General features: G+C 49.6%; 8 protein-coding genes across 8 annotated transcripts; 2 read left to right on the plus strand and 6 right to left on the minus strand.

Moving 5' to 3' along the window:
• Positions 1-600: 600 nt before the first annotated feature.
• Positions 601-2,194, minus strand: N7457_003665 (MFS transporter; the record flags this gene model as incomplete). The annotated part of the gene is made up of 3 exons (XM_057174710.1): positions 601-1,482; positions 1,547-1,825; positions 1,883-2,194. 3 exons carry the CDS (start codon positions 2,192-2,194, stop codon positions 601-603), a joined length of 1,473 nt encoding a protein of 490 aa, XP_057034861.1.
• Positions 2,195-2,658: 464 nt separating this feature from the next.
• On the minus strand, positions 2,659-6,216 carry N7457_003666 (tetratricopeptide repeat protein; the record flags this gene model as incomplete). Its single annotated transcript, XM_057174711.1, has 5 exons — positions 2,659-3,551; positions 3,604-3,819; positions 3,870-4,686; positions 4,748-5,768; positions 5,819-6,216. The coding sequence occupies 5 exons, from the start codon at positions 6,214-6,216 to the stop codon at positions 2,659-2,661; spliced, it is 3,345 nt and encodes a 1,114-aa protein (XP_057034862.1).
• Positions 6,217-6,999: 783 nt separating this feature from the next.
• Positions 7,000-8,940, plus strand: N7457_003667 (RNA-binding protein VTS1; the record flags this gene model as incomplete). Its single annotated transcript, XM_057174712.1, has 3 exons — positions 7,000-7,501; positions 7,560-8,827; positions 8,884-8,940. 3 exons carry the CDS (start codon positions 7,000-7,002, stop codon positions 8,938-8,940), a joined length of 1,827 nt encoding a protein of 608 aa, XP_057034863.1.
• Positions 8,941-9,473: 533 nt separating this feature from the next.
• N7457_003668 (EMC6 family protein) lies at positions 9,474-10,063 on the plus strand (the record flags this gene model as incomplete). Its single annotated transcript, XM_057174713.1, has 2 exons — positions 9,474-9,548; positions 9,680-10,063. 2 exons carry the CDS (start codon positions 9,474-9,476, stop codon positions 10,061-10,063), a joined length of 459 nt encoding a protein of 152 aa, XP_057034864.1.
• Positions 10,064-10,360: 297 nt separating this feature from the next.
• Positions 10,361-11,306, minus strand: N7457_003669 (3-methyl-2-oxobutanoate hydroxymethyltransferase; the record flags this gene model as incomplete). The annotated part of the gene is made up of 2 exons (XM_057174714.1): positions 10,361-10,987; positions 11,043-11,306. 2 exons carry the CDS (start codon positions 11,304-11,306, stop codon positions 10,361-10,363), a joined length of 891 nt encoding a protein of 296 aa, XP_057034865.1.
• Positions 11,307-12,133: 827 nt separating this feature from the next.
• N7457_003670 (uncharacterized protein) lies at positions 12,134-13,016 on the minus strand (the record flags this gene model as incomplete). Its single annotated transcript, XM_057174715.1, has 3 exons — positions 12,134-12,275; positions 12,329-12,406; positions 12,463-13,016. 3 exons carry the CDS (start codon positions 13,014-13,016, stop codon positions 12,134-12,136), a joined length of 774 nt encoding a protein of 257 aa, XP_057034866.1.
• Positions 13,017-13,534: 518 nt separating this feature from the next.
• Positions 13,535-15,123, minus strand: N7457_003671 (uncharacterized protein; the record flags this gene model as incomplete). Its single annotated transcript, XM_057174716.1, has 4 exons — positions 13,535-13,702; positions 13,774-14,212; positions 14,268-14,522; positions 14,633-15,123. The coding sequence occupies 4 exons, from the start codon at positions 15,121-15,123 to the stop codon at positions 13,535-13,537; spliced, it is 1,353 nt and encodes a 450-aa protein (XP_057034867.1).
• Positions 15,124-16,161: 1,038 nt separating this feature from the next.
• On the minus strand, positions 16,162-18,749 carry N7457_003672 (SLC26/SulP family anion transporter; the record flags this gene model as incomplete). Its single annotated transcript, XM_057174717.1, has 2 exons — positions 16,162-18,246; positions 18,303-18,749. 2 exons carry the CDS (start codon positions 18,747-18,749, stop codon positions 16,162-16,164), a joined length of 2,532 nt encoding a protein of 843 aa, XP_057034868.1.
• Between the last annotated feature and the right edge of the window lie 4,764 nt (positions 18,750-23,513).

The raw sequence follows: 23,513 nt of genomic DNA on the forward strand, positions 1-23,513 counted from the left end.
CGTCATTGTACATGATATGGCGAATTTTGAGTAGGAGATGCATTGTCTATCAGGCAACTTTCTTTGCTATGTACCTATAGTAGGTGTTGAAGGTGGTTTTGTGAGTATAGAAGTGTTGAATGTGATATATCTCATCGTGTACAAAAATGAAGTATAGATTGCACATCAAACTAAACCCCCCCCTTAGAGATTAGGGCTCTAGGCTTAGAAGCACCTTCGTTAGAATAAGAAACAGTCAGGCAAATTTTGAGATATAATTCCGTTAGCTTGTCAAGTTATACTCATGTTCGGAATGCTATCAGGGCAGGCATTGTGAAGCAGCTCGGGGCCAACAATTCGATGTTCTTCCTCAAGGTGATAAAGCGCCTGCCACAAAACCCGTGGGAGATGCTCTACGATACAAAGATCGCACTCAAATGCCTACTGTATAACTCTGCGAGTCACCAAGTTCTGGTTATCATTGACCCTAAATTAGCTTGTATAGTTGCTGCCGAAGAATATATACGCCGATCGAGAACCTCTATATAATCTATAATGTCGAGAACAATTTCCAAGGATATCTTTGTATAAACAAACCAAAAGTCCAAACATCGCAGTGTCTCACTCTGTTCGTCGGATCTTGATACCACCATGCCACCCAATCCACCCCTTTTCACACGGGCCACGAAGAAGAGAAAGAATCAGCGCAGCCCCAATGAATGCCAGACTAACACTCCCCGTCAGAATCCACCCCCCTTGACTGTAGATGCGATTCCCAACAGAAGTACCCATGAGCTGGCCACAGAACACACCCATCATGTAGCCTGTGTTAATCCGATTCCGTGCGTTGGGTGCAACACTGTAGATCGAAGTACGGTTGGCAATCTGCGTCATCTGCAGACCGAAATCCTGCAATGCTGCTTGGATAATCGGGCCCGCGACACTGTACGTGCCTATATAGGTGCCGATGCTGACGCCAATGATCAGGATGCTGAGACTGACGAGGATGGACAGCTGTGGCACGAACTTATCGATCATGTAGCGTGAGTAGAGTGGTCCGAGGAACATGGGTGTGAGGCCTGCGAGAGAGAAAAGTCCTATTGTCAAGGTTGCGTAGTTGTAAGGATCTCCGGATAGGAGGAAGGTGAGGGTTGTCCAGAAACTGGTAAACGTTGCCGAGAGGAAGAACCCCATTAGTGTTGCTTGCACAAGTATTGGGGATGTCCAGTAGTATCCGATGATGGAATACAGGATTTTGAAGTAGGAGATGTTGGTGTTCGTCGATGGATAGTCTGGCATGAACAGCCATAATAGGCCGAAAATGAGGAATTGAAGAGCAAGGGATAGCCAGTAGATGTTTCGCCAGTATGAGTATTCTGCAATTAGACCTGAGAGCAGGCGGGCGAAAAGGAGGCCTAGGACCAGGCCCGAAGACACGATTGATAGCGCTGTGGCACGGCGTGCTGGAGGGACGAGATCTCCGACGAGAGGGAGCATGATTTGCTATATAGATGATGAGTCTCTTGTATCTACCGTATTCTCGGATCTTATGCTGGAAAAGACCTACTGGCGTGACTGTCGTGACTGAAGTCAAGTAACTCAGGACTAGGAATACTTCGAATGACTTGGTGACACAGAGACCAATCCATAATGCCGCCGTAAGAAGCGTTAACAGCAGCACAAAGTGCCTTCTCCGAACCAAGTCTCCAAGAGGACAAAGAAGGATCAGTCCCGTCGCATATCCTGCCTGACTGCAGGTTGGAATCAACGAGACTCGCTCATGCGAGACATGGAAGAACTGGGCGAGAACATCAAGAATAGGATGTGAATAGTATAGATTGGCAACCTATGAGACTATATTAGCAAGAGATACAATCGTCTGCAGCTATCATCAATATCACACCGTAAATGTTCCCGAGAATGCGAACAGGATATTCAAAGGCAAGCCGAATTTGGTCGGGTTCTCTGTATCCCATCGACATCGTGGCGGAGTCCACGAAATGATATCAATAAACCTTCTCCAATGCGTGCTCTTGGCTTCTGTCTCTTCTGTGGCGTTCTGAACGTTGCTTGTGTGACTTTTTTCGTCGTCTAGCCCCTGCGAGATCGGGGCATTGGAATGTGCCGAGGTGATCGGAGAGTTCCCGCGCGACTGTTCAAGACTTTCGACTTGGGAATTGGAATCATTTTCCACTGGATTACTTTCTGCAGTCATTTGCTAAGGCGTGGGATATTATCTAGTCGTATGTTCTTCGCTATTCCAATGACATCAACGAAGCAGAATGATATGAACATCTGGTATAGGGGGAGACTGTGCAGGATTGCGTAAAAATGCTCCGACGGAAAAAAAATAAACCACCGATTGGATGTGTAGACTAGGATAGCCGCGTTCTAGGCACTAAGAAACCGCTAGAAGACGCAGTGAAGCTGCTGATTATCAAGAATCTCACCCATTTCCCTATTTCCGCACTCGGCTTCGGCCCCCACACGCGCTGTGGTCGATGATGCGGACAGCTCCGCGGTCATTTGTCTCCTATTTCATAACAATCAAAGATGCAAAGGATGTTTTTGATAGGGCTGGGTTTGAATTGGCTTCTCAAATGAATCTATCATCTTGGCACTGAGCTACTCATCAAATATTGTACAAATAATCAAGCAATGGACTGCGAAGAAAATATATCAAATAACAAGCCACTTATCAGTAAGAGCCTTTGCAGTTTTGACATCGCCGCTGAGAACATGAATACATTGAAGTGCATAAGCTGCCTCGCGAGTGAAATCCTCAACAAAAGACTGGCTACCGGGTGACGAAGTCTCCTGTTGTTGACCATCATCGCCCATAGCCACATCACTATCGTTTTCCGCAGATGATTCTTTGTGAAGGGCCTTTTGCTTTGCCTCTTCCTGGATCTGCTCGCCCAGTTGTAAAACCCGGTCATAGCCCTCGACTGCCAGGTGGGCCAAACCGAGAGAGTGCCAGACGCGAGCGGAATTGAATTCCATTTCTTGTTTTTCGACTAGAAGAGTGCCCGGCCTCTCACGTACTAAGCGGTATTCGTGCATAAACGACAACCCTTGCATGATGAGATAGTGCCGATTGTCGGACTGTCGTTTGAGAGAGTGGTGGATGAATGAGAGTGCGATGGATAGAAGAACAGCCGGATTTTGGTCGTCCAGAGCATACGCTCGGAAGAAATAGTTGAGAGCCGGGTAGAAACTGTTTCCGGAGTACAGCATGTGGCCATAGAGTACAAGAAGAGCAATGTCCAAAGCTTTCGCGGTGATTGGCTCGCCAGCTTCATCTCGTGTAGAGAGAGTGGCGCGCTCTTTCCAGACAGAGTGTCGGATAGGTCGAGGAGTATCATGTGGCATCGTAAAGTCCATCGCCTTAATTTGGCGAAGCATGAATTTCATGTTTCCAGACGAATGGAAGAGAGATCGGTGTGGATCGCCGCATAGGTGGCTCAGCATAGAGAAAAGTCGGTAGGTGTCGGTGACGAACTGGTATTCTTTGATAAACCAGCGAGCAATATGCGCCAGAGTCTCTTCATCTCGTGCACGGAGAGCGCATGCTAATAAACGAGTCAGTAGATAGTCATCTGGCAGTGGAGTGAAGGGACTCACTGAACCAGCAAACATGAATCATTCGCGACTTGGGCTTGGAGTGCAACCAGACGCTTGCAAGTGCCGCAGAATCAAGTGTCTCGTAGGCTTCTTCTGCCTCGCCTTGTTCTGTCACAAGTAGAGCATACTGTAAGAAGATATCAAGCCATTCATCAAATGGTATCCCATGGTAGTCTGTGGGAATAGCGCCATGCAGAGGCTCTTCCGAGACATCTCCTGATTGCAACATTAGTTTAGCGCTACTATATTCTACAGAAGTGACATACCCATGGTCTCCTGGAGACGGCCTGCCATTTCCTGCATTTCATCCATCATTGCGCCACTTTTGGTTCGGGCTCCCTTGGGTCTTGGACCAGTCGAATATCCCATGAAGGTGATACTACGATCTTCTGGATAGAAAATTCGATTATTCCGGAAGTCTCGCAACAAAGCATCGGCAATGTCAAGCCAGTCTTCAGTGGCGGCAGCGTTGCCATCTTTGAGTTGGGGGTGTAGTTCCAATAACTTTGAGTACAAGAATTGGATATCCTCAGTACGAGTACCTTCACCAGGTTGTGGGCGCCCTCTGCCAGGTGCCGAGGGAAGCGCATTCATCAGTGCTGCTACCGGTGCTGGTCTAGGTGCGAGTGGGCGGAGAGTTTCTGTTTCGGCCATTTTAAACTCAATGGCAAGCTGTTCAAGTCTGGTGTCCTTTCTTCTTCGTTTGTTGCGATTCTCTTGCCTGCCAATCAAGACTGCTTCGCTGACATATTTCATGGCCTGTTCGCTCATACCAAGGCTCTCGTATAGCTTCGCCAGTAGAACTCGAGATTCCATATGACTAGCATCATGCTCAGCGACGAGTAGATAACAGCTCTCCGCATCTTCCATCTTGCCCAACTTCATGCAACAATCAGCCATAGCCATGAAAAAGCTGATGTCGGCATGTTCAGAGGTCTGCTGGATGGGCGAGTAGTATCGGAGTGCTTCCTCTAACAGACCGGCTTGTTTTAGAGAATCTGCCACTTCTCTGAAAAGATCACCATAGTCGAAAACCCGAGCACCTTCGGAATCGTCCTCTGGATTAAGCCATTCAAAGTGATGCTGGCCGCATTCCGTCAGCATGCTTATTCAGTCATTCTATTTTAATCAAGACCAAACTCACCAATGCCTCGCTATGATGTTTGTCACCCATTCTCAGACGGAAAATACCCATTTTTATCCGAAGCTCCAATGGAAGACCAAGGCCATACGATTCCCGAGGCCACTGGCCAGGCTGAAATTTATCAGTCTTGATGCGTCGAGGCGAATCATCCGCGTCCCATTCTCTGTCATCATCGTCGCAACCGTCCCATACTATATCTTCTACACGACCAAGAAGCCAGCGTGCAAGTATATTCAAAGATATGAGTCCTTCTTCCGGTTGTTTCAAGTACCCAAAAAGCTCAACATAGATGTTAAGATCAGACCAGGTGAACTCGGAATCTTCAGGGTCTAGCGATAGGTAGTGATCAATACTGTTCGCATAATGATCCACCGCCTTTTGTACGTTGTCAAGATCAATGTAGGTCTCTGCAAGATGGCGTAAGGCCCTGACACTGTGTGGGCACTCTTTGAGCAATCTCTCATACTCTGTTGCGGCTCGGTTGTTTTGACCAAGCTCCCGATAGATCGCCGCTCTCTGGAATCGAATATTGTGGTTGCTAGAATCAACTTCGAGAATGCGGCTGTAACAATAAGCAACATCGTGCAAAGCAGACTGCCGGTTGTCTCCAGCGCGATCTAAGATGAGTCGGGCAACTTTAATCCAAACGCCAGGATCCTTCGGCCTAGTATGAGCTCCGTTGAATAGAGCTGCCAGGGCTTTGTCGTTTTCTCCTTGTGCGAGGAAGATTTCTGAGAGCAGGGAATGGGCGGCAAACATCTCAGGGTTGATCTGAATAGCCTGCATCACCAGGTCAATGGCTCGTTCGTAGTCCCCATCAATGAAGGCAGAGGTAGCCTCCGAATGAAGAAGCTTGAATTCTGGACTAGGCTCTATTGGTTTGCGAGGTCCTCTTTTGATGCCCTTACCACCCCTAGCACCCCATCTCCCAGAAAAGCGTCCACCTCCGCGCCGGCGACGTCTGCTGGCGGCTGAATGATCATCGTCATCATCCTCTGCAGGTTCATCCTCCTCGTCCTCACTAGTATCTTGTTAGCGCAAGCTAGAGCTGTACTGTGTCCGCATACGTACCTCTCGCTTTCGTCCTCGGATAATACAAAGTCCTCGTCGTCTGACGCAGCTCCCTCGCCTGGCAAAGGAGGATACTGCTGATGGTCGTATTCATCCGGGTAAAGGCCATTGGCTTCAGCCTCATCCTTTTCATCTTCGACGTCGTGCCCGTCTTCATGGGGAGGCTGAGGGTACTGATTGATGCTTTGTAGGTGGGCTTGTGGGACTTGCTCGCCAAACAAACGAGGATCAATCACCGAGGCAAGCATATTCCCGATGTCAAAAGATTGGTTGTTTTGGTTGTTTTGGTCTCTTTGCCATTGAGAGTGCGCAGGTCCATCAATATCCGGATATGCCGACTGTTCCTCCTGCATTTCCTCATCCAGAGGAATCCCATCCGGGTAATACTTGGAGTCCATGGCCACAATTGTTGTCCGCGGCTGGGAATTGAAAATCCAATCAGACGTCTTCACTGGACCAGATCAAAGCTGCAGATGAGGGCCAATCATCAAAAATGTAGTCTGCTAGCCAAATCGGGGCTCATTATCAATCCAATATACCTAGTTGGAGCAGAAACGGTTTAGGTCTGGGCTCGGCAGATATTCATAGTAACATCCCCACCAGGCTGAAGGAATTATTCAGCTGGAAGGAAAGAAACTGAATTCCCAAGAAAGACCAAGGCAGAAGCAAAATCGAAAGAAGATCTGATCTTCAAAAAGCAGCTGGAGCTCAAGTAAAAAAAAAGAAAAGAAAGGAATGTTGAGAGTTCGCGGGAACCCGTGATCGCGGCCTGAAACAGAAAAGCCTCTTCACCAAACTTCTTCATCCCCATCTCTCCTCCTCTCCTCTTTCCACCTCACCTCCTCTCTCTGGCCCTTTTCCTTCCTTTTGCCCCTTTCTTTGGGACTCTGTGGCTTGTCTGTGTTTGACACACTATTGCTTCAAGTCTCAATTTCCTTTCGTTCCAGGCCTTAATTTTTCTCAGGTGCAGCCCACTGGACTGGTCTGTGCCACACCATCTTGACGAGATCTGGATCTTTTCAGCGTCATTCGATACCTTGGGATCTCGGCCTGGATCCTGGTTTAGGGATTTTTGATTCTATTTGTTACGCAAACTCAGCAGGTGCTGCAGGTGTTTTGCAGTAATCCATTTTCCCCCCACTGTATTTACTAGTCATCCTTCCAACACGTCGCCTTAAACCATGGCGAGTCATATCATTGGCAACCGCAACAGCACCCCCGAAGCCTCGAATTCAACTCTCCGTCCTCCATCTTCATCGCGGAACCTCGGATCCCACCAGCTGCGGGCGTCGGCAGACATGTCCGGGTTTCCTTCGCCGCTGTCAGCCCGAAGCATCCGTCCATCGTCGGAGGTCTTTTTCAATCAACAAACTCAAGGTCAAAATGCGACGGAGGATGCTTTAGATCGTGCCGCTCAACAATGGCTTGCGGACATTGATCAGTACGAAACTACATTGGAGGAGATGGCAGCTGCTACGCTTGACCAGGACTTCAAGGATGAACTCAGTGCCATCGAGCAATGGTTCCGTGTGCTGAGTGAGGCTGAGAGAACCGCGGCTCTGTATGCTTTGCTGCAGCAGACCACTCAGGTGCAGATTCGCTTCTTTATCCAAGTCCTGCAGCAAATGTCTCAGGGCCACCCGATGTCCGGCCTGCTCTCTCCTGCTAATTTCGGCGAAAAGGGTATGTTCCGTTGCAAGCACCATCTTTGAGATATTACTAACTCGCTTTCGTCATGTAGATGCCATGTCCAGTCGTCTGAGTGATGCTATGTCGAAGCTTAATATGGAGCCCTCCCGTAACTCCCTCGGACGCCCTCCGCCATCCCCTGGCGCGAAGCGTAACTCCGTTCTGGACCCGTCTACCATCAATGCGATGTTCCCGGACGCTGCTGCTGCTATCGCAAAGAAGAAGGCCGAATTTACTCAGCAAACTGGTAACGCGCCTCCGTCGAACCGCAATAGCGCAGTCTTCGATCGCGGCTCTTTCGTGGCCCCCACCATCTCGGCGCCTGACAACAATTCCGACAGCTTGGGTCAACCGCCTGCCTCTCCGTGGGCCCAGCGTGGCGTTTCAGACACGCAGCCTCCGATCGCTCGCCCCAAGTCGTCTTCCGGACACCAGCCCATGGGCCAGTTCAGCAGCCAGCCTTCGGGTATGCGCTCACCAATGCCCCAGACTGCTAATATCCCTCCTCCTGATATCGAGCCTCCCTTGCTCTCGCCTTACAACGTTGGAAACCACAGCTGGGCGTCGATGACCAACACTCCGATGACTGCGACTTTCGGTCAGCAATCGCACCAGAACTCCAACACCCACGCTGACATGGTGGCCAATGCCACCGCAATGAAGCTGGCAGCTCTGTCGACGGTGAACAACCGCATTGCTCTGGACGATGCGCGCAAGTACCGCCGTGCTCGCTCTAATGATGGCCAGGGCAAGAACTCTCACGGAAACCCAACTATCTCCCAGGGACTGGCAAGCCCAGGCCTGGGTGGACAGCACTTGGTGGCCGGTCAGCTTCTCAACACTCAACAGCTGGCAGCTTTGCAGGCCCAGCAACAGGCGGCCATGGCTGGTAGACGGTCGCGCCCAACATCGCCGGGCATTGCTATGCACGGTGGTGGCTTGACCCCAATGGGTTTCACTTCGCCGCAAAACAACGGATTCCTGGCGGCATATGACCCGAACAACCCTCTCATGGGCAACGGACTGGGTTCGTTGAACATGGGGCAATTCGGTCTGGGTAGCGAAGGCTATCTGTCAGACCACTCGGAGGTTACTCGCGGCCGCTCTCCGCGGGGTCGCCGTGGCAGCTCGAAGCCGCCCGAGGATCCCACCGACCCTGCTCTTCTGAAGGATATCCCCAGCTGGCTGCGATCCCTCAGGCTGCACAAGTATACCGATAACCTGAAGGACCTGCAGTGGACTGATCTGGTTGATCTGGATGACAAGGCCCTGGAGGAGCGCGGTGTCAATGCTCTGGGCGCCCGTAACAAAATGCTGAAGGTAAGCGTTGCTTGATGTAGTTATCCGTCTCTGATTATCACTAACATCTCCGCCAGGTCTTTGAGCAGGTCAAGGAGGCCCGTGTCGATGGCAAATTTGAAAATCTGGTCTAATTCACGTCATATTTTGAATTTAAAGTCAGCGACTTCATGAAACTGGTATTTTCTTTCTCTGCGATCTTTGCAGCATAATCGGGGACATGGGAATCTGGAATGTATCAAACGCTGTGATGTGAACGGATTCATGAGAAGGGCTCGGGGATTATTGAACATCGGATTCGGGTTAATAGTAGATATGAACATGATTTATTGGATTTACGTTGAATGCTTGGAGAGACAGTTCCTCGAATGTAGTGCACCGTTTGGTCTCCAGGCAGGGTTGCGGCTATCTGGCGATTGTGGTCCGTGCGCTTCTAGAAACTCGCGCTGCCACCTCCGACTTCCATCTGTTCAAGCCAAGAGCCACTGCGAGCCGTCCACGAGAATATCTCTAGCTACGACATTTTTATCAGGAAGAGCCTTGGGTTTCCAGTCAGTCTTAGAACAGCTCCACTCAAGACGGGGTCATCACCTACGAGCCACGCAGCGCAACCTCGAACCAAGCACCAACTACATCAAATCGCAACCCAAAAGACAAAGCAGTCACAATGGCACCTACCAAGCAGGAGCTCTCCCTGCTCATCAATCCTCTTGTGCCTGAGGCTGTCCAGCACAACAATCGCGTACGGTTTCCTCCATCCAACCCCTCCCCGCCCCTATCATCTTGTCCAACACCAAGATCCCCCAAAGCTATATTAGACCCAGATCCTCGATTCTGAATATCACATCAACTAACCCAACTCTTGGAAAATAGGTCCTCTCCTCCCTCCACAGCTTAACCTCCTTCCTCCTCGGCCTCTCCGCCGGAATTCTAGCCCTGCAATCAACCTACGGCTTCGCCTTCTACTTCCTTGGCACAATCCTAGTATCAGGACTCTTCCACGCCGTGCTGATCCACCGCTCCGGCGGTGCAGGCGCCGGCTCGTACTTCCCCGGAAGCAACACCGGTGAGATCGAGGGTGTTCTCGAGATGGATAAGAACCAGACTGTGCGCATGCAGCTTGGGGGAAAGCCTGGTTCCAGGAAGATTCTGCGCAAGGGTGCTTGGAGGGACGTTTGGTTTGGTGGTGGTGTTATGAGTGAGGCACTTAGCGGATTCGTTCTTGGGTGGGCTGGTGTCGGTGGTGTTTTGCGGTAAGCCTTAGCTGTTGGGATGTTTCCTAAAATGGGGTCGTGGATTTTGGGTATCGATAGTTAGAGGGGGGTTGTATATGTTTTGTACGAATTGGAATGTTACATGCATTTTGATACTCGGCTCTTTCTCTCTCGTTTTCGTGTTCATTGCCTAGATTCCCGCGGGCTATAAGCTTCTTGACATCTTGGATTCGCCTCGTTGATGTACAAATATCAAAATCCTACGCCTAACGCATACTCTTGGAATCTACTCCAAAGGTTTAGAAAAAGCCATTCAAAACACATTTCCACTTAAATTGGACTAAGCCTTCTCACACGAAACCTCATCAACAACCTTCTCAAACTCCTCCAAAACCTCCTTCGAAATAGCATAAGTATACTCCTCCGAAGGGAAAGCCCTACTCTTAACCTCCTCCCGATAAGCCTCTACCCCCCTCCTCGCCTCCCCCCAAACATCCGCATACTTCTTAACAAACTTCGGCAAAAACCGACCCTCGGGGAAATTCCCCAACATATCAACCTGCACAAGAACCTGTCCCGAGCACCCATTCCCAGACCCAATCCCAATAGTCGGCACCCTCAGCCGCTGCGTCACAATCGCCGCAATCTCCGGCGGCACAGCCTCAATCAGCACCATGCAAGCCCCAGCCTCCTGCACCGCCAGCGCATCCCGGAGCAGCTTCACCGCACCAGCAGCCGACTTACCCTGCACCCGGAACCCGCCCAGCGAGTGCTGGCGCTGAGGCGTTAGTCCGATATGCGCCATGACGGGGATACCCGCTTGCGAGATCTTGCGAATGGTCGCGGCCATCTCCGCGCCGCCTTCGAGTTTCACGCCTTTCATCCCGCCCTCTTTTACCATCCGGATAGCGGATGTGAGGGCCTTTTCGGGCGTGGTTTCGTATGAGCCCATCGGCAGGTCTGCGATCTGGTTGCTGTTAGAAAGATACCCTATCCTTGCCGGGTCTAAGCCACACACTTACCGTGAAAGCACTTTTCACGGCGCGGTTTACACTGCGACAGTGCAGCAGCATCTCATCCATTGTTACTTCATTCGTGTCTTCCATGCCCATTGCGACCATCGCCAGACTATCGCCCACAAGCACGATCTCCATCCCGGCCGTGTCGGCGATATGTCCGCTCGGGAAATCGGATGCGGTCAGGACAGTGATGGGCTCATTCTTTTTGTAGAGGTTCTGGATGGTTTGAATGGTCACTTTCTTGCGTGAACCGCCCGTCGACCCCATTGGTGAGTGCGAGCTATACTGCGCGATGCATGCTCTGATTGGTGATTGGCGTGCCCGGGCTAGATTGTGTAATGCTGGCCGTGCCAGACGGGCTGCTTTTAAACTCATGGGAGAATTTGAAAACATTTTTCATGTAGCTGTGACTCTGGAACTGGGGAACTGGGAATGAGAACTAAATAGGACCTGTTAAGGGCGAGTTGTTGATTTGACGTTCTGGTGGATGCGGCGTACTTCGCAGTCCTTGGGTTTCCCGCTTAACCTCGGCCGTTGCGATGCCTCGCTACGGAGTGCGGGCTTGTTGCCTATGGACGGAGTACCAGACTTATGCCATTTCTTGGCCTGCTCTTTTCATTTGTAGTGCTCACCTCCCCGCTGCTTTTTGATCCCTGAGTTGAATTGAGCACACCCCTCTCCGATCTGATCAGTGGGCGTTACGGAGTACACAAGCTCCCTAATCCTCAGCTGAGCAGTCCGATGACCCTGATTTAAGCAGTAGGATCTAAGCGGTGGGATCTGTATCGCCTTCGCTATGAATCCTTCAGGTACTATGTGCAATCCAAGTGGGTGACCATAAGAAGGGTATACTACTTTGACGAAGGTTGGAAAAGGAAGGTCAGCGGAACTGATAAACAAGACAAGTACACTCGAAGATGAAAGAGAACGGAGACATGCCCTTATTCCTGGTCTCTAGAGTAAGCTGAATCTACTACTGATGAAATTGACTCTTGTAGACCCTCATAGTCCTGGCTCTGTGGCATTGCGGCTTGTCTGATTGCCACTAATGTAGGATCTACAGCACAGTATCTATAGCAAAGTATCTACACTGTTCACCAAGTCCACCCTGTGCTATCCTTGGCCCAATCTTTCGTCTTCGGAGATGGTCTGGCCAAACGAAACAGAACATAGTACTTGTCATCCCACTCTTCGTTGGTATCAGTACGGCCTGCGCGTGAAAACCCCGAGAAATGCCTAATTGTTGTCAGCCTGTAGTGTTCGATACTCAATAACGAATAGAGCGGTACATATTCCCGGTGGCGTTGTCATAGATGATCTTCGACATGGTTGACATACGCGGTAGGTAGCCATGCTTCTTCAGCTTTCTGGTTTCCATATCAATTAAGAGCACGCCAAGTAAGAGAGAGTTCTATCAACTTACGGAAAGGCTTCACGAAATTTATCGCGGATCGCTTGGCGTGACTGAAGGTCTAGCTCCCAGAATTCTGCGCTTAGAGGCTCCCCGGGGACTTTATCCCAGACTATATAAGTGGTATATCCTCCCGGAACGATACCATCTTCGCCTTGCTGTCCCTCTTGATAAGCAAGGAGGTCAGGGACAACATCGCATCCCAGTTCCTTGAGCGCTTTCAAAGTTGTCAACTCGACGTGTGGCTGTGGCTGAGCAGCCTGCTTTCGTCGGATCTGAGGGCTCTGATATCGAGTGCCAATGACAGGAATTTGTAGATAAATACGCATAAAAGTCTTCTTGCTGGGATCTTCCTTGCGATGGCAGAGAAACTTGGCAGCTGCGAACGGGAGTCCAAGGCCATCAGTAACGTCCTGCTGGGTCATCGGCTGAGATCGTTCAGAGAGCTTCTTATCGATCACCCAGGTTTGGCGGGGCAGGTGGAGAGGTGGCTCGGATGATGGATCGAGGGTGACATCCGTGCCTTCGAGGCTGCACAGGAACTCAGCAGTTTCAGGGTTGTTCATACTGGCTTCATCGGTTTTTCAATGATGGATGAAGATGGTATTGGCGAATGAAAGCTTAGTAAAGCTGGGCGTTTGGAAGAGAATAAGGCGAGAGTTGGGAAAAGTGCTCTGTGAAAGCCGAAACACAAAGTGTAGACCTCATAGAGAAGTAAGAGACATGCACTAAGCCAAATGGGGAAAGCTTTATATCAAAGTCAATGTGGGAGTCCAAGCATTGGCTACCCCGAGTAACTAGATAAGAACTCCAACTTATTGACCCAGAAGAGAAATAAAAAGTACCCTAAAAGACGCGCTTAGATCTAAGCTGGCTGCTGGCATGTAGAGTGACAACCCTTGAGTTTCCTCAGGCTCCCTCATACGGCAGCTAAGAGAGGAAACCCCCGGCAGAGAAAGTCTAGTAAACTGGCCTAGATATTCTCGATTTTGATGATATTTTGGTCTATAAATTGTGTTACAAATGATAAAGTACAACTTGGGATATTCTGTTGGGCCCCCATAACTCCCCCCTAACCGCGGTCTCATAGCTTCTTCAGCAGATGTTTATCGGTCTTCAGCCGAATAGCCAGCCCGATGAGCGTCGCAAGAATGGCCATTCCACCAGCATAGAAAATCGCTGCTCGATATGCTGTCATGCCTTTGCTTTCTCCACCTGCAGCATCAAGGATATACCCGGCAATCGGGGCGCCCTACATATATAGTTAGCAACGCAAGCCTGTAGTACAAGAAAAGCACAGCCGAAAACAACCGTCAAACTTACAAGCAAATAACCTCCAGCCCAGCCCGTCACAACCATGCCCATAACAACAGACACTCTGGCTGAACCAAAGGTATTCCCCACAACGGTAGGCATAGTCGAGAAGAATCCACCATTCGCCATACCATTGACAATAACAAAAACAATCAAAGGCCCAATCGAAGTCGAGATAGGCCAAATAATCATCATGCTAAGCGCGCTCAGCAGAAGAGACATGAACAGCGTATTCAGCGGTCCGAAGAAATCACTGCAAACTCCACACAATAGTCTCCCCAGCGCAGAAGCAAAGTTGAACGCCGCAACAATACCCGCTCCCGTACTAGACGACATCCCCAGCGAAGCCGTAAAGAGAGGCAAAAAGAACGGCGGGACTAGAAGCGGGAATGTAGCAATTGCGCCGACTGCAAACAAGAGACAGAAGCGAATATTGCGGAACAAACGCCTGTGGGAAATGTTAAAGGGCTGCGTTGACAGTGAAAAAAAAGATAACAACTCACCAATCGACAACGGCAGACCGCGCAATCGGAACCCGCTGCTTAATCAAATACGCAGCCGGTAAACCAGTAGCCCAGATCGCGAAGCCGATGATTCGAAACGTCCATTGCACACCCACACGATCGAGCAGCGCATCCATCACAAAACTAATCACCGCGCCGCCAAGTCCACCAACCCCGTAAACGATGCCATTGGCGATACCGCGCTTAGCACGGAAATACTGCGCCGGCGTAACAGAGACAACCATAAAGCAAAGACTAAAACAGACATCGTCAGTACAATCCAATTCCATAGTCATAACATAACACTCCCAACATGAGGTCAAATCCCCAATGGAAACAATAAAATCCAAAAAGAAAGCCCTCACCTAATCCCAAAGCCCATAACAACACCCGCAGTAGCAAACAATCCCCCAATATTCATAGCCGAGAACCCGCTCAGCACCTCCCCAAGCCCCAAAAAGAACACCCCGACAAAAGCCGACTTCCGCGTCCCAAGCTTCCGAACAATCTGCGCATTCAGAAGTCCCAGGAACGCAACACACGCTGTCGCGAGGGACCCGACAAATGCCAGCGTCGACGATGTCGACACCCCCTCTTTCACCAGCGCTGCCTGCAGAATTCCCCAGCAGTACGGAGTCCCGATACACCACCAGGTCAGCACCGCGCAGCCGGAGATAACGATCCAGGCTTCGCCGCCATCGGGGACCTGGGCGTCTTCTATGAGGGATTGTTGCATGATATCGTCTTCAGAGGGGATTGTGGCGGGATCATGGTTGGTTATTCTTGGTCTTGCTTCTAGATTTGAAGCGTCGAGTTCTTGGACGGAGATTCCTGTGCTTTTTGATTCGGTGGCCATTTTGGGATGTATTGGAGAAGCGGGAAAAGGGAATTGGAATGTCCGTAGACTCTTAATATTGAGATTCTAGTGCTTTTAAAATTAAACTATGGGGCCCCGGCCAGATATGCTGAAGAGACTTAGCCGAAGAAAAAAAATTATATAGATGTGAGCGGGATGGTTCGCGCTAGTGCGGATTAGGAAGGGACCTTGCCTCCTTTGAGTTTTAAGCTTCGGGATTTGTCTTTAGCTGCAGGCTTTATTGTTACCTACAATGCAGGTTTATATAGTATTCTACTGCCATTGAGGCTGTTGTTGCTTGATGGTGCTTTAACTAGCTCTGTATGGTTATATAGATGGTGTAAAATACTAAAAACCAATGTAGAGTTTGAGTAAAAATCTGTATCCTCCACGATGTGTGGATCGGGTGGATTGGGTTTGAGCGCTTAGAATCGGAAGAAGTGGAGATGATAGAAGACAGGGCGTGGGCGATTGTTTATCGATTAGATATATGCAAGACATTTGCATCTGCAGCTTAGATCTGAAGCCTGGTTGCTGTTGATTGGAGGGTTAAGCTAGATGAGACACCTACACTATGCACTGGCCACATGTTCAACCGCTCAGATGGAATCAATTCACCAAGCTGTCTATCAAAAATGACTATTTAATCCAAATGGGTATCACCCTAGTCATGCAGAAGAGAAATTCTTTCTAAAAGAATCATTTGCTTCCCAAACCAACAGGGCCAAAAAAAATCATATCCGGTTCAAATAAACCAACCAGCGCAAAACCAAGGGGAATAGAGCCGAAACAAACAGTTCACAACAAGATGTCCATGGTCAAGTTCATGGAATGCATCCAATATAGACAGGCTAAGTGACAACAATAAAGAGTATGTGAATGTGCAAAACATGAGGTGTAGAAAGGGATATTAACAGGTCATAAGCAGGGGCATATCAGATCGAACTCCAAGCCAGGGAGGAACAATCGATCGATGCAGCGGTACAGCAAGCATGAGATGCAATGCAAACCGAAGAGTAGAATGTAGAGAGAAACGAATCAACCAATGTGAGGGATCTCGTCCGAGGAGTTGGCAACGGCGCTTTGAAGAGCGCTGGTGAGATCGATGTGGAAGAAAGGCCGGTTCATGCCCTGCACGAGCGCAACCTTGGGACGACCCTGGTATGCCTTGCTGTCCGTGATATCGCGCTGGAACTTGTCATCCCGGATGACCTCGGAGGTCTCGGAGGAGGAAGTCTCGATGCCATGGGGTTCGACCTCGGTGGTGTCGGATTTGGCCTTGAGGCCAGATTCGATATCCTCGCTCTGGTGGTAGGCGTGCTCGCGCTGGTTGGCAATGATCTCGGCGTGAGCAGCGGCTGAGGCACTGCCTTCAATTTCTGCCACGCTGAAGATGGGTTTCCATCGGTGGAAGCCATCGCTACTGTTGACTGGTGTTGGGTAGCCAAAGCCTGCGGCAGCCAGGCCACGCTTCGTCCAGCGGTTGTTGATGTGTGCGAAGTGCCATTGCACGGAGCGGGGGGAGGCGTATTTATCCAGCTGGTTACGCACATCGATAAGGTTTTGAATGGAGGTGACATCGACATTGTTAACGGATGAGAAGTCCAGAATGACGGCTTGGAGAAGAGGTAGGTGCGAATCATCGTCACTGCCCTCCTTGCCGCGGCGGGGACCGGAATCGTTCCAGGGACGTTCACCCCGGTTGCGGTAGGCGTGCGGGTTCGTTCGGCGGGTGCTTTTGAAGATGGTTTGAACCAAGGTATCGGTGTAGTGGTTTGCATTGGGGTAGTTGAAGCCTTCGGAGAAGCGGTAGATGAAGATACCGGGGAGAGGCTGCTCCACTTCGATGTCAGGATTGGAGCCATCGGTGTGGTTGATGGGAAGGAAGATGGTCCGGTGGTGGCGCTCCTCATCAGCGGAGGGAGTCTTGTTGTTGTTGCCCAACGATCCATACTTTCCTTCGCCATCCAAAAGGTGGTCTCCAACAACGGAGTGAATCGTGACACGGCCCAAGAACTGACCGCGGGCCTTGGCCACACGGAACAGTAAGACTGCAATCGACACACAGACTGTGCAGTAGATACCATTCTCAATTGAAGTGAAAACAGTCACAAAGACACCAATGAAGAAAATGATGGCATCAAGCGGGGAGACACGCCAGAACTGGTACACCACGTTAGGGGGAGTGATCAGATCACCGACGGCGTGAATAATGACACCGGCCAGGGACGCTTTGGGGATGTAGAAGAAAAGAGCAGGGAGAGCGTAGATAGCCAAAAGGACCACGACGGCGGTGATACAACCGGCCAGAGGTGTTCGGACTCCGGCTTTGGACTTGATGGCAGTCCGAGAGAAAGATCCAGTAGCGGGGTAGCCACCAAGGAAAGGTCCAAGGAGGTTACTAACACCGATAGCGACGAATTCCTGGGAGGGATCGATGGTGTAATTGTTGACACGACCGAAAGACTTGGAAATAGCAATATGCTCAATCAAGAGAACGATCACCGCAGCTGGTAACTCGCCAACGTACACCGAAATGATCTTCGGGTCCATAGTAGGCACGGCGGCCTGTTGGAAACCCCGAGGAACTTTGCCAAGAAGCTTGAACGCTGGGTCGTCCTTGCGGTGCAAGTTGACGGCGGCACTGATCATAGTGTAGAACAACATCACAAACACGGTGCGAAGGGTCGAGACAAAGAACCAAATCTTGGCCTTGGCAGGTTGCTTCTTAGCGGCGTAGGTGCATGCAGAACGGATGATATACAGCATTGCGCAGGCAGTAACACCCATAGCAGCATCCAATGTCGAACTCGGAAGATGTTTGAGGGTATTGATGATAATCATGTAAGTGGCACCACGGGTATCGAACTTGGCAGTCTCACCCAGCATGGTGGGCACCTGTCCCGAGCAAATGCTCAGAGCAGAGCCAGTCATGAAGGCTGAGATAGCAGGCAGGGGAATGAAATCGACGATGAAACCCAGTCGTAAAATTCCCAGTACAAAAACAATACCACCGCAGAGGACTGCAAGAGAAGATGCAACCAAATGGGCCGGATAGTCGGGGTATTCATCTAGGACCTTCGCCACGATCGTTCCAGTTAGGGTTGACATGACCGCCACGGGCTACAGAATGAGGTCAGTTGAGGTTCTCTTTCAATCCGTTCGTGGAAATCACTCACTCCGATAGTAATATCCTTTGACGTGGCAAAGAACCAATAAATCAAGACTCCCATGAATGAGGAGTACAGTCCATATTGCACTTCCAGGCCAGCCAGAGCGGCATAGGCCATACCTTGCGGCACGACGACGGCTCCCACGGTGATACCGGCAATCAAGTCACCCCACAGCCATTGCAGGTTGTAGTTTCCGATCCATGTGACAAAAGGGAAGAGATTGATCAAATATCTGCCGAATTCTGGTCCGGTGGGAATAATTTCGCGAATCCAATCGATGCTTGTCGGTTCGGGCTCGTTGTATGAATATGTGTCGACGGTGCCCATAGAAAATGTCGATTCGCCTCTCGTGACGGGGTCGGTGGTCGCACCCAGAGGATCTCTGTAAGCGAGCTTGATGCCGAGACCCTTGGCCAGGGCATGGCCCAGTTTGGACCTGGTCTCACTACTCATGGTTGCTTGTACAGACCGGAGTTGACAATATCAAAAGCCCGGATTGGACGAAGCTAGGGAACCACAACCACGTTGTGATAGTAGCTTTGGTGAGTTTTCAGAATGTGCGGACGATCAGGAATATAAAGAGATTCCCAGTTTATGTCAAATCAGACAATCACGCATGGCGCGACAAAAAAAGAAAAAAGAATAGAACAGTACAGGGCCGAGCTGTGCGTGATTCAGACCCAGATGGCGCAATATCTAAGCTCCCCAGATTCCAATTAAGATTTGCCCGCTTAACTCGCTTGAAGGGATTTGGGACTTTTGAATTCCGAATCCAGCACTCAGATCTCACACTTCAGACTTCAGACTTCAGAATTCAGGGCTAGGCTTTCCAGGATATGCCCGTGAGGAATGTGTCGCAGTAAAACCGGCTTCTCCAAGCGAGCGTCGAAGAATTTCATCCGGCCCAGTGATCTCAAGCCGATCAAAGAGTTCCCAGTCCCACTGTGGAAGAGTGACGGTGTCGTGGAGCACACTTCTCCACGGTACTCCAGACGTGCGGATGCTTGAGCTTTATACATTTTTTTTTTCGCAGTCCTGCCTGGCACACGACCATCGTTGTGACCATGTCCTCCTGACTGTTCGTCAACCGTTTCTGTGCTACCTATTCGCACCTCCAAAGCAACAAAGACAGCCAAGAAGCGATATGACGAATGAGGTTTTTCGAGAGATTTGCCCCAAGCCGATCCCTAAGTGGGGACCACGAGACCAATCACGGACCGTGCAGAACACGCAATCGGAAGTTGAGATGGTGAAAGCACCCAGATCCACGTTTTGGTTTTTTTTTTCCACATTTCTTTTTCGGATTTCTTTTTCCAAAAAAAAAAAAGACTTACTTTGTGACTCCACCTTCTCGATATCCATGGATCCATGGATGGGCTACGGAGTACGGAGGCTATACTCGTATAAAGTGCAACAAATACTATGGGTAAGTGGTACCTCGACAGGTACTCCGTATATCCATCAACACTCAACCTGCTTAGGGAGCTCCACACCGTAATCTAGAAATGATCATCTGCCGCGTGGTCCCCGTCCATCTGTTAAAATTCTTAAATGAAAGCCTCCCTTGGCAGCGGTCCGTGAGCTCGGCCCTCCCTACTCTATCTGTTAGGTGCATAGCACGGCTAGCAGAACATCTGCCCCGTTAGGCACCGGCACTGATCTCAATTCCTTTCCAAAATTAACCATACTACGGAGTACATCCTTTGTGATCGACGGCCGTTCCGTCCTACGTATATTATCTTACAACGTACTCCGTACTTGCCATTGATATCCGGGTCCAAGTGGAATATTCATGAACTAGACAGTGACAAGTCATTGTCGCGATCTGATATCTGACGATATGCATACCCAGGGTAGTCTCCCCCTGTCCCTTGCATTCCGAGGCTCCTCTCCGTCAAGACGCAATCCCGATCTCAATCGCGTCATCGAGCTGCATCGTAGGCCTAACACTCAATTGTACATACATGAGATTAAACGAACTAAAGTACTTGAAAGGAATGGCTCCCGGCGTCCGTTTAACTTAAAACATGGTGCCACGAGGCTGTCATCCCGAGCTGTTAGCTCAGCTATGCACATGTGGCTTTAGCCGCTGTGAGTCTCTCTTGATGTCACAATCCTTCGTGCTTTCCCAATCACGACATTCCATCTCTCATCTCCCGTCTCCTATATCACACCACATACTCTACACACAAAAGAGCAAAAACACCCGAAGCACAAAAAATAAAAAACTCAAATATGTGGCGTCGCACTATGCAGCTCCAGCTGATATGACCGGATCTGCAGACGCCTCCTTTCGCGTCCGCTCACCTGCACACGGGGAACAAGCATCGCCAGAGTTCAAGTGCATCTTCTCCTCGGAGTTTGGATTTCAGCCTCGATTTGCCCATGGCGGATGGCGTCGATACGAGCAACCCCTAGTCATAGACCCCTGCGAAGGACCGAACACGGAATGCCGTCTCGCTACACCTCCTGCCGCTAATATAAAATAGGTGTCGTTATTAGCGCTCGGGATTCTGAATTTTTTTGATCCCCGATATCCCCTTTCTATCACACTGGGAGATTTCCCAGCACGCCATATAAGACCATTTTTTTCTCGCTGATGTCACAGGTCTGGTTCGGGTGTATGCATATGCAGGGCTTGGGTCGCCTTTTGCGGGGAAAACCCGAGGAAATGGATGCGCTGTTACACGGCTTGGAGCTGATGGTCCGCGTTTTCGGTGCGCACTGCCTAGGTACCTAGGCTATCCTCGGATGTGGTCTCAAAGCTTGAGGTCAGCTGGGCCGGGTACAGGACTGTCGAGCATAATCCTTGGGGTTCTGATTGGCTTGTTTGGAGTAGACGGGTCGAGTTGGATCTTTGCAAATTGCATCGCGACGTGATCATGTGCTTTATGCCGTCATCCAGAATAAAGTCGGGATTCATCTCACAGCCGACAAGGATACCGCGGCTGTACCTCCGGAGTAGCAAGTCATATCCCATTTACCCAATAGTTGGGCTTTCGTGTCTTGGTTACCTAGACCTAATAAGTCCCCAGAAATGCCCTTTCGAATATCTCCCTTCATCTACAGCGTACATCGGTGTCATTGAGACCTCCAGTCCTCGGATCACTCCGCGGTATGATTATATCGGTCTATCTCAGTATCGAGCTCACTGACACCTTCTGATCTTCTCCTTGCTATTATGCATGCGCTTATCTCTTCCACGGCTTTCATCTTATACCGTCTCCCATACGGTACGTCAGCCTTCCAACAAGAACTCATCGAAAAGAAACCACCGTAAGGAAGCGTATACCCTACTTAGGAGGGTCGTCTTTCACCGTCCATTCAAAGAAACCTGTGAGAAAGCAAATTACGCACGTATCATTCTTCTCAATAACTCTATCCGAACTTGTGACCACGGTGCATGGAGCCTTCCCCGACGAACCAACCAACATTGATATATCTTGGGGCTACAGAAGAATGGCAAGAAAAGAAAGAGACATTTATCTACTTTCTCCAGTTGTATGAGCTGTTCTACGCTCATCAACCACAATCGAGGTCTGATCTTGCACGGGAGAGTAAGACGACCGTGCATTCAAACGAGATGGAAGAGATGGAAGAAGGCGATCAATAGAAGCGGGGTTTATCGACCAGCGCCATAGTCCTACAGACAGTGTCTATGGTTCGACAGCTTCAATACTGCAGATCCCTCCTAATTACTCATTCACCCTACTAGCCCTTTGCATTCGTAGTCATTATCAAATGTCAACCATCAAGTAGAAAGTCAGCATGCTTCATGGTGCCGAACCCTCCATTGATCTACATACCGTCATATTCTATCATAACCAGATAGTTCGGTTGATGTTCTTTGCTCTATACCAGCAGCACAGGAGCAAAGAAGCTCACGTACTCCTTTTTTCAGACTTCGCGTCACCTTGTCTAGAGGTATTTCATCGAGAAAAGCATCCATGAAGCCAATCGAAGCATACAATTCTAGACGAACAATCCCATTCCCTTACACTACAGCAGCAACGTGTAAAAAGGATATCATATTCAATCGTCCCGTTTCCGGTATCTACTCACTTCGAAAGAAGCTTCTTCATGATCTCAAAAGTACACTATATTACACCCGAATAGAAGGAATCATCTCCTATGGCCACTGAACTCGCATTCACATGACTAGACAATAGTTGCACCCCCGTGGCATTGCATGAGCATTCTTTACTATCCTGGCCTGCTAATGAATAGGTCTGCAGCCCCGACATCGATCTCAGTTGAACTGATTCCATTGAATCTTCACACAACACACATGATGGAAAGCTCCGGTTCGGAAATCAATATCCGCCGCTAATCAATTAGTAGTCTAGCTGATCTTCGATCGTCTGTGCATCCGGTAGTGTCGATTAGCCAGAATTAGTTGCTGGGTTCAGATTTGGTCTAGGTTGCTGTCAGAATGATCCATCACGATAAACATGAAGTGAGATATTAGAGAACATCTAAAGTGGATGTTTCCATAGTCTGACAGAACTTTGGTGCATTGCTGGGAGATCACAGTAAGTATTCTTCCTCTGAGAAACCATCGAGGACATGGACACGCTCGGTATTCCCTCCTTGATATTCAGGTTTTCTATTTAAAACATTCAGAATCTAAGCGTGCAACCTGGTGGATATAACCACACAAAGATAGTTGCAGGCTTCGAGGAGGTTCCCAGACCTCCCATGGATTTCAGGGCTTTTATATCTTGTTCGGTGATTCTCCGTGTAGTGGAAGCTTCGAAGGCAAGTTTGGAAATCTTTGGATGACACTGCTAAGTGAAATGATTCTTTGGCAGTGTTTTCGATGGCATTAGTAGTTACTGCAGACGATGTATAGAGAGTTGGAGTTTGGTTGGGTTTCGTGAAGATGGGATATCATTGAGAACATACGGGTCTTCGTGTGATCCCGCTAGATAGATGCCAGCAGAGATGGGCTGAACGCCATGGCATCAGATTGAGATCATGCAATCCACACAATGCCGTATCAGTCAAGCCATCATGCACTGTGAGGCTGCTAGACGCTGCCCACTATGGTGTGACAGGCACAGCTATAAGCACTTTAATGAGTGCTGTGGTTTGCTAGGTGTAGTGTGTCTTTCAGAGGTAATGCGTACATCTATGCTGGGAACCTGTCCCCAAAGAGGCGATAGACTGTCAGGAGGTCTCTTGTCTGAGATGGGCTCTTTGTCTTCGTGTTACTTC

The sequence above is a fragment of the Penicillium paradoxum genome, assembly GCF_028828445.1.
Source record: "Penicillium paradoxum strain IBT 22861 chromosome Unknown utg000003l_segment0_segment0, whole genome shotgun sequence".
In the NCBI taxonomy this organism is placed as follows: Eukaryota; Fungi; Ascomycota; class Eurotiomycetes; order Eurotiales; family Aspergillaceae; genus Penicillium; species Penicillium paradoxum.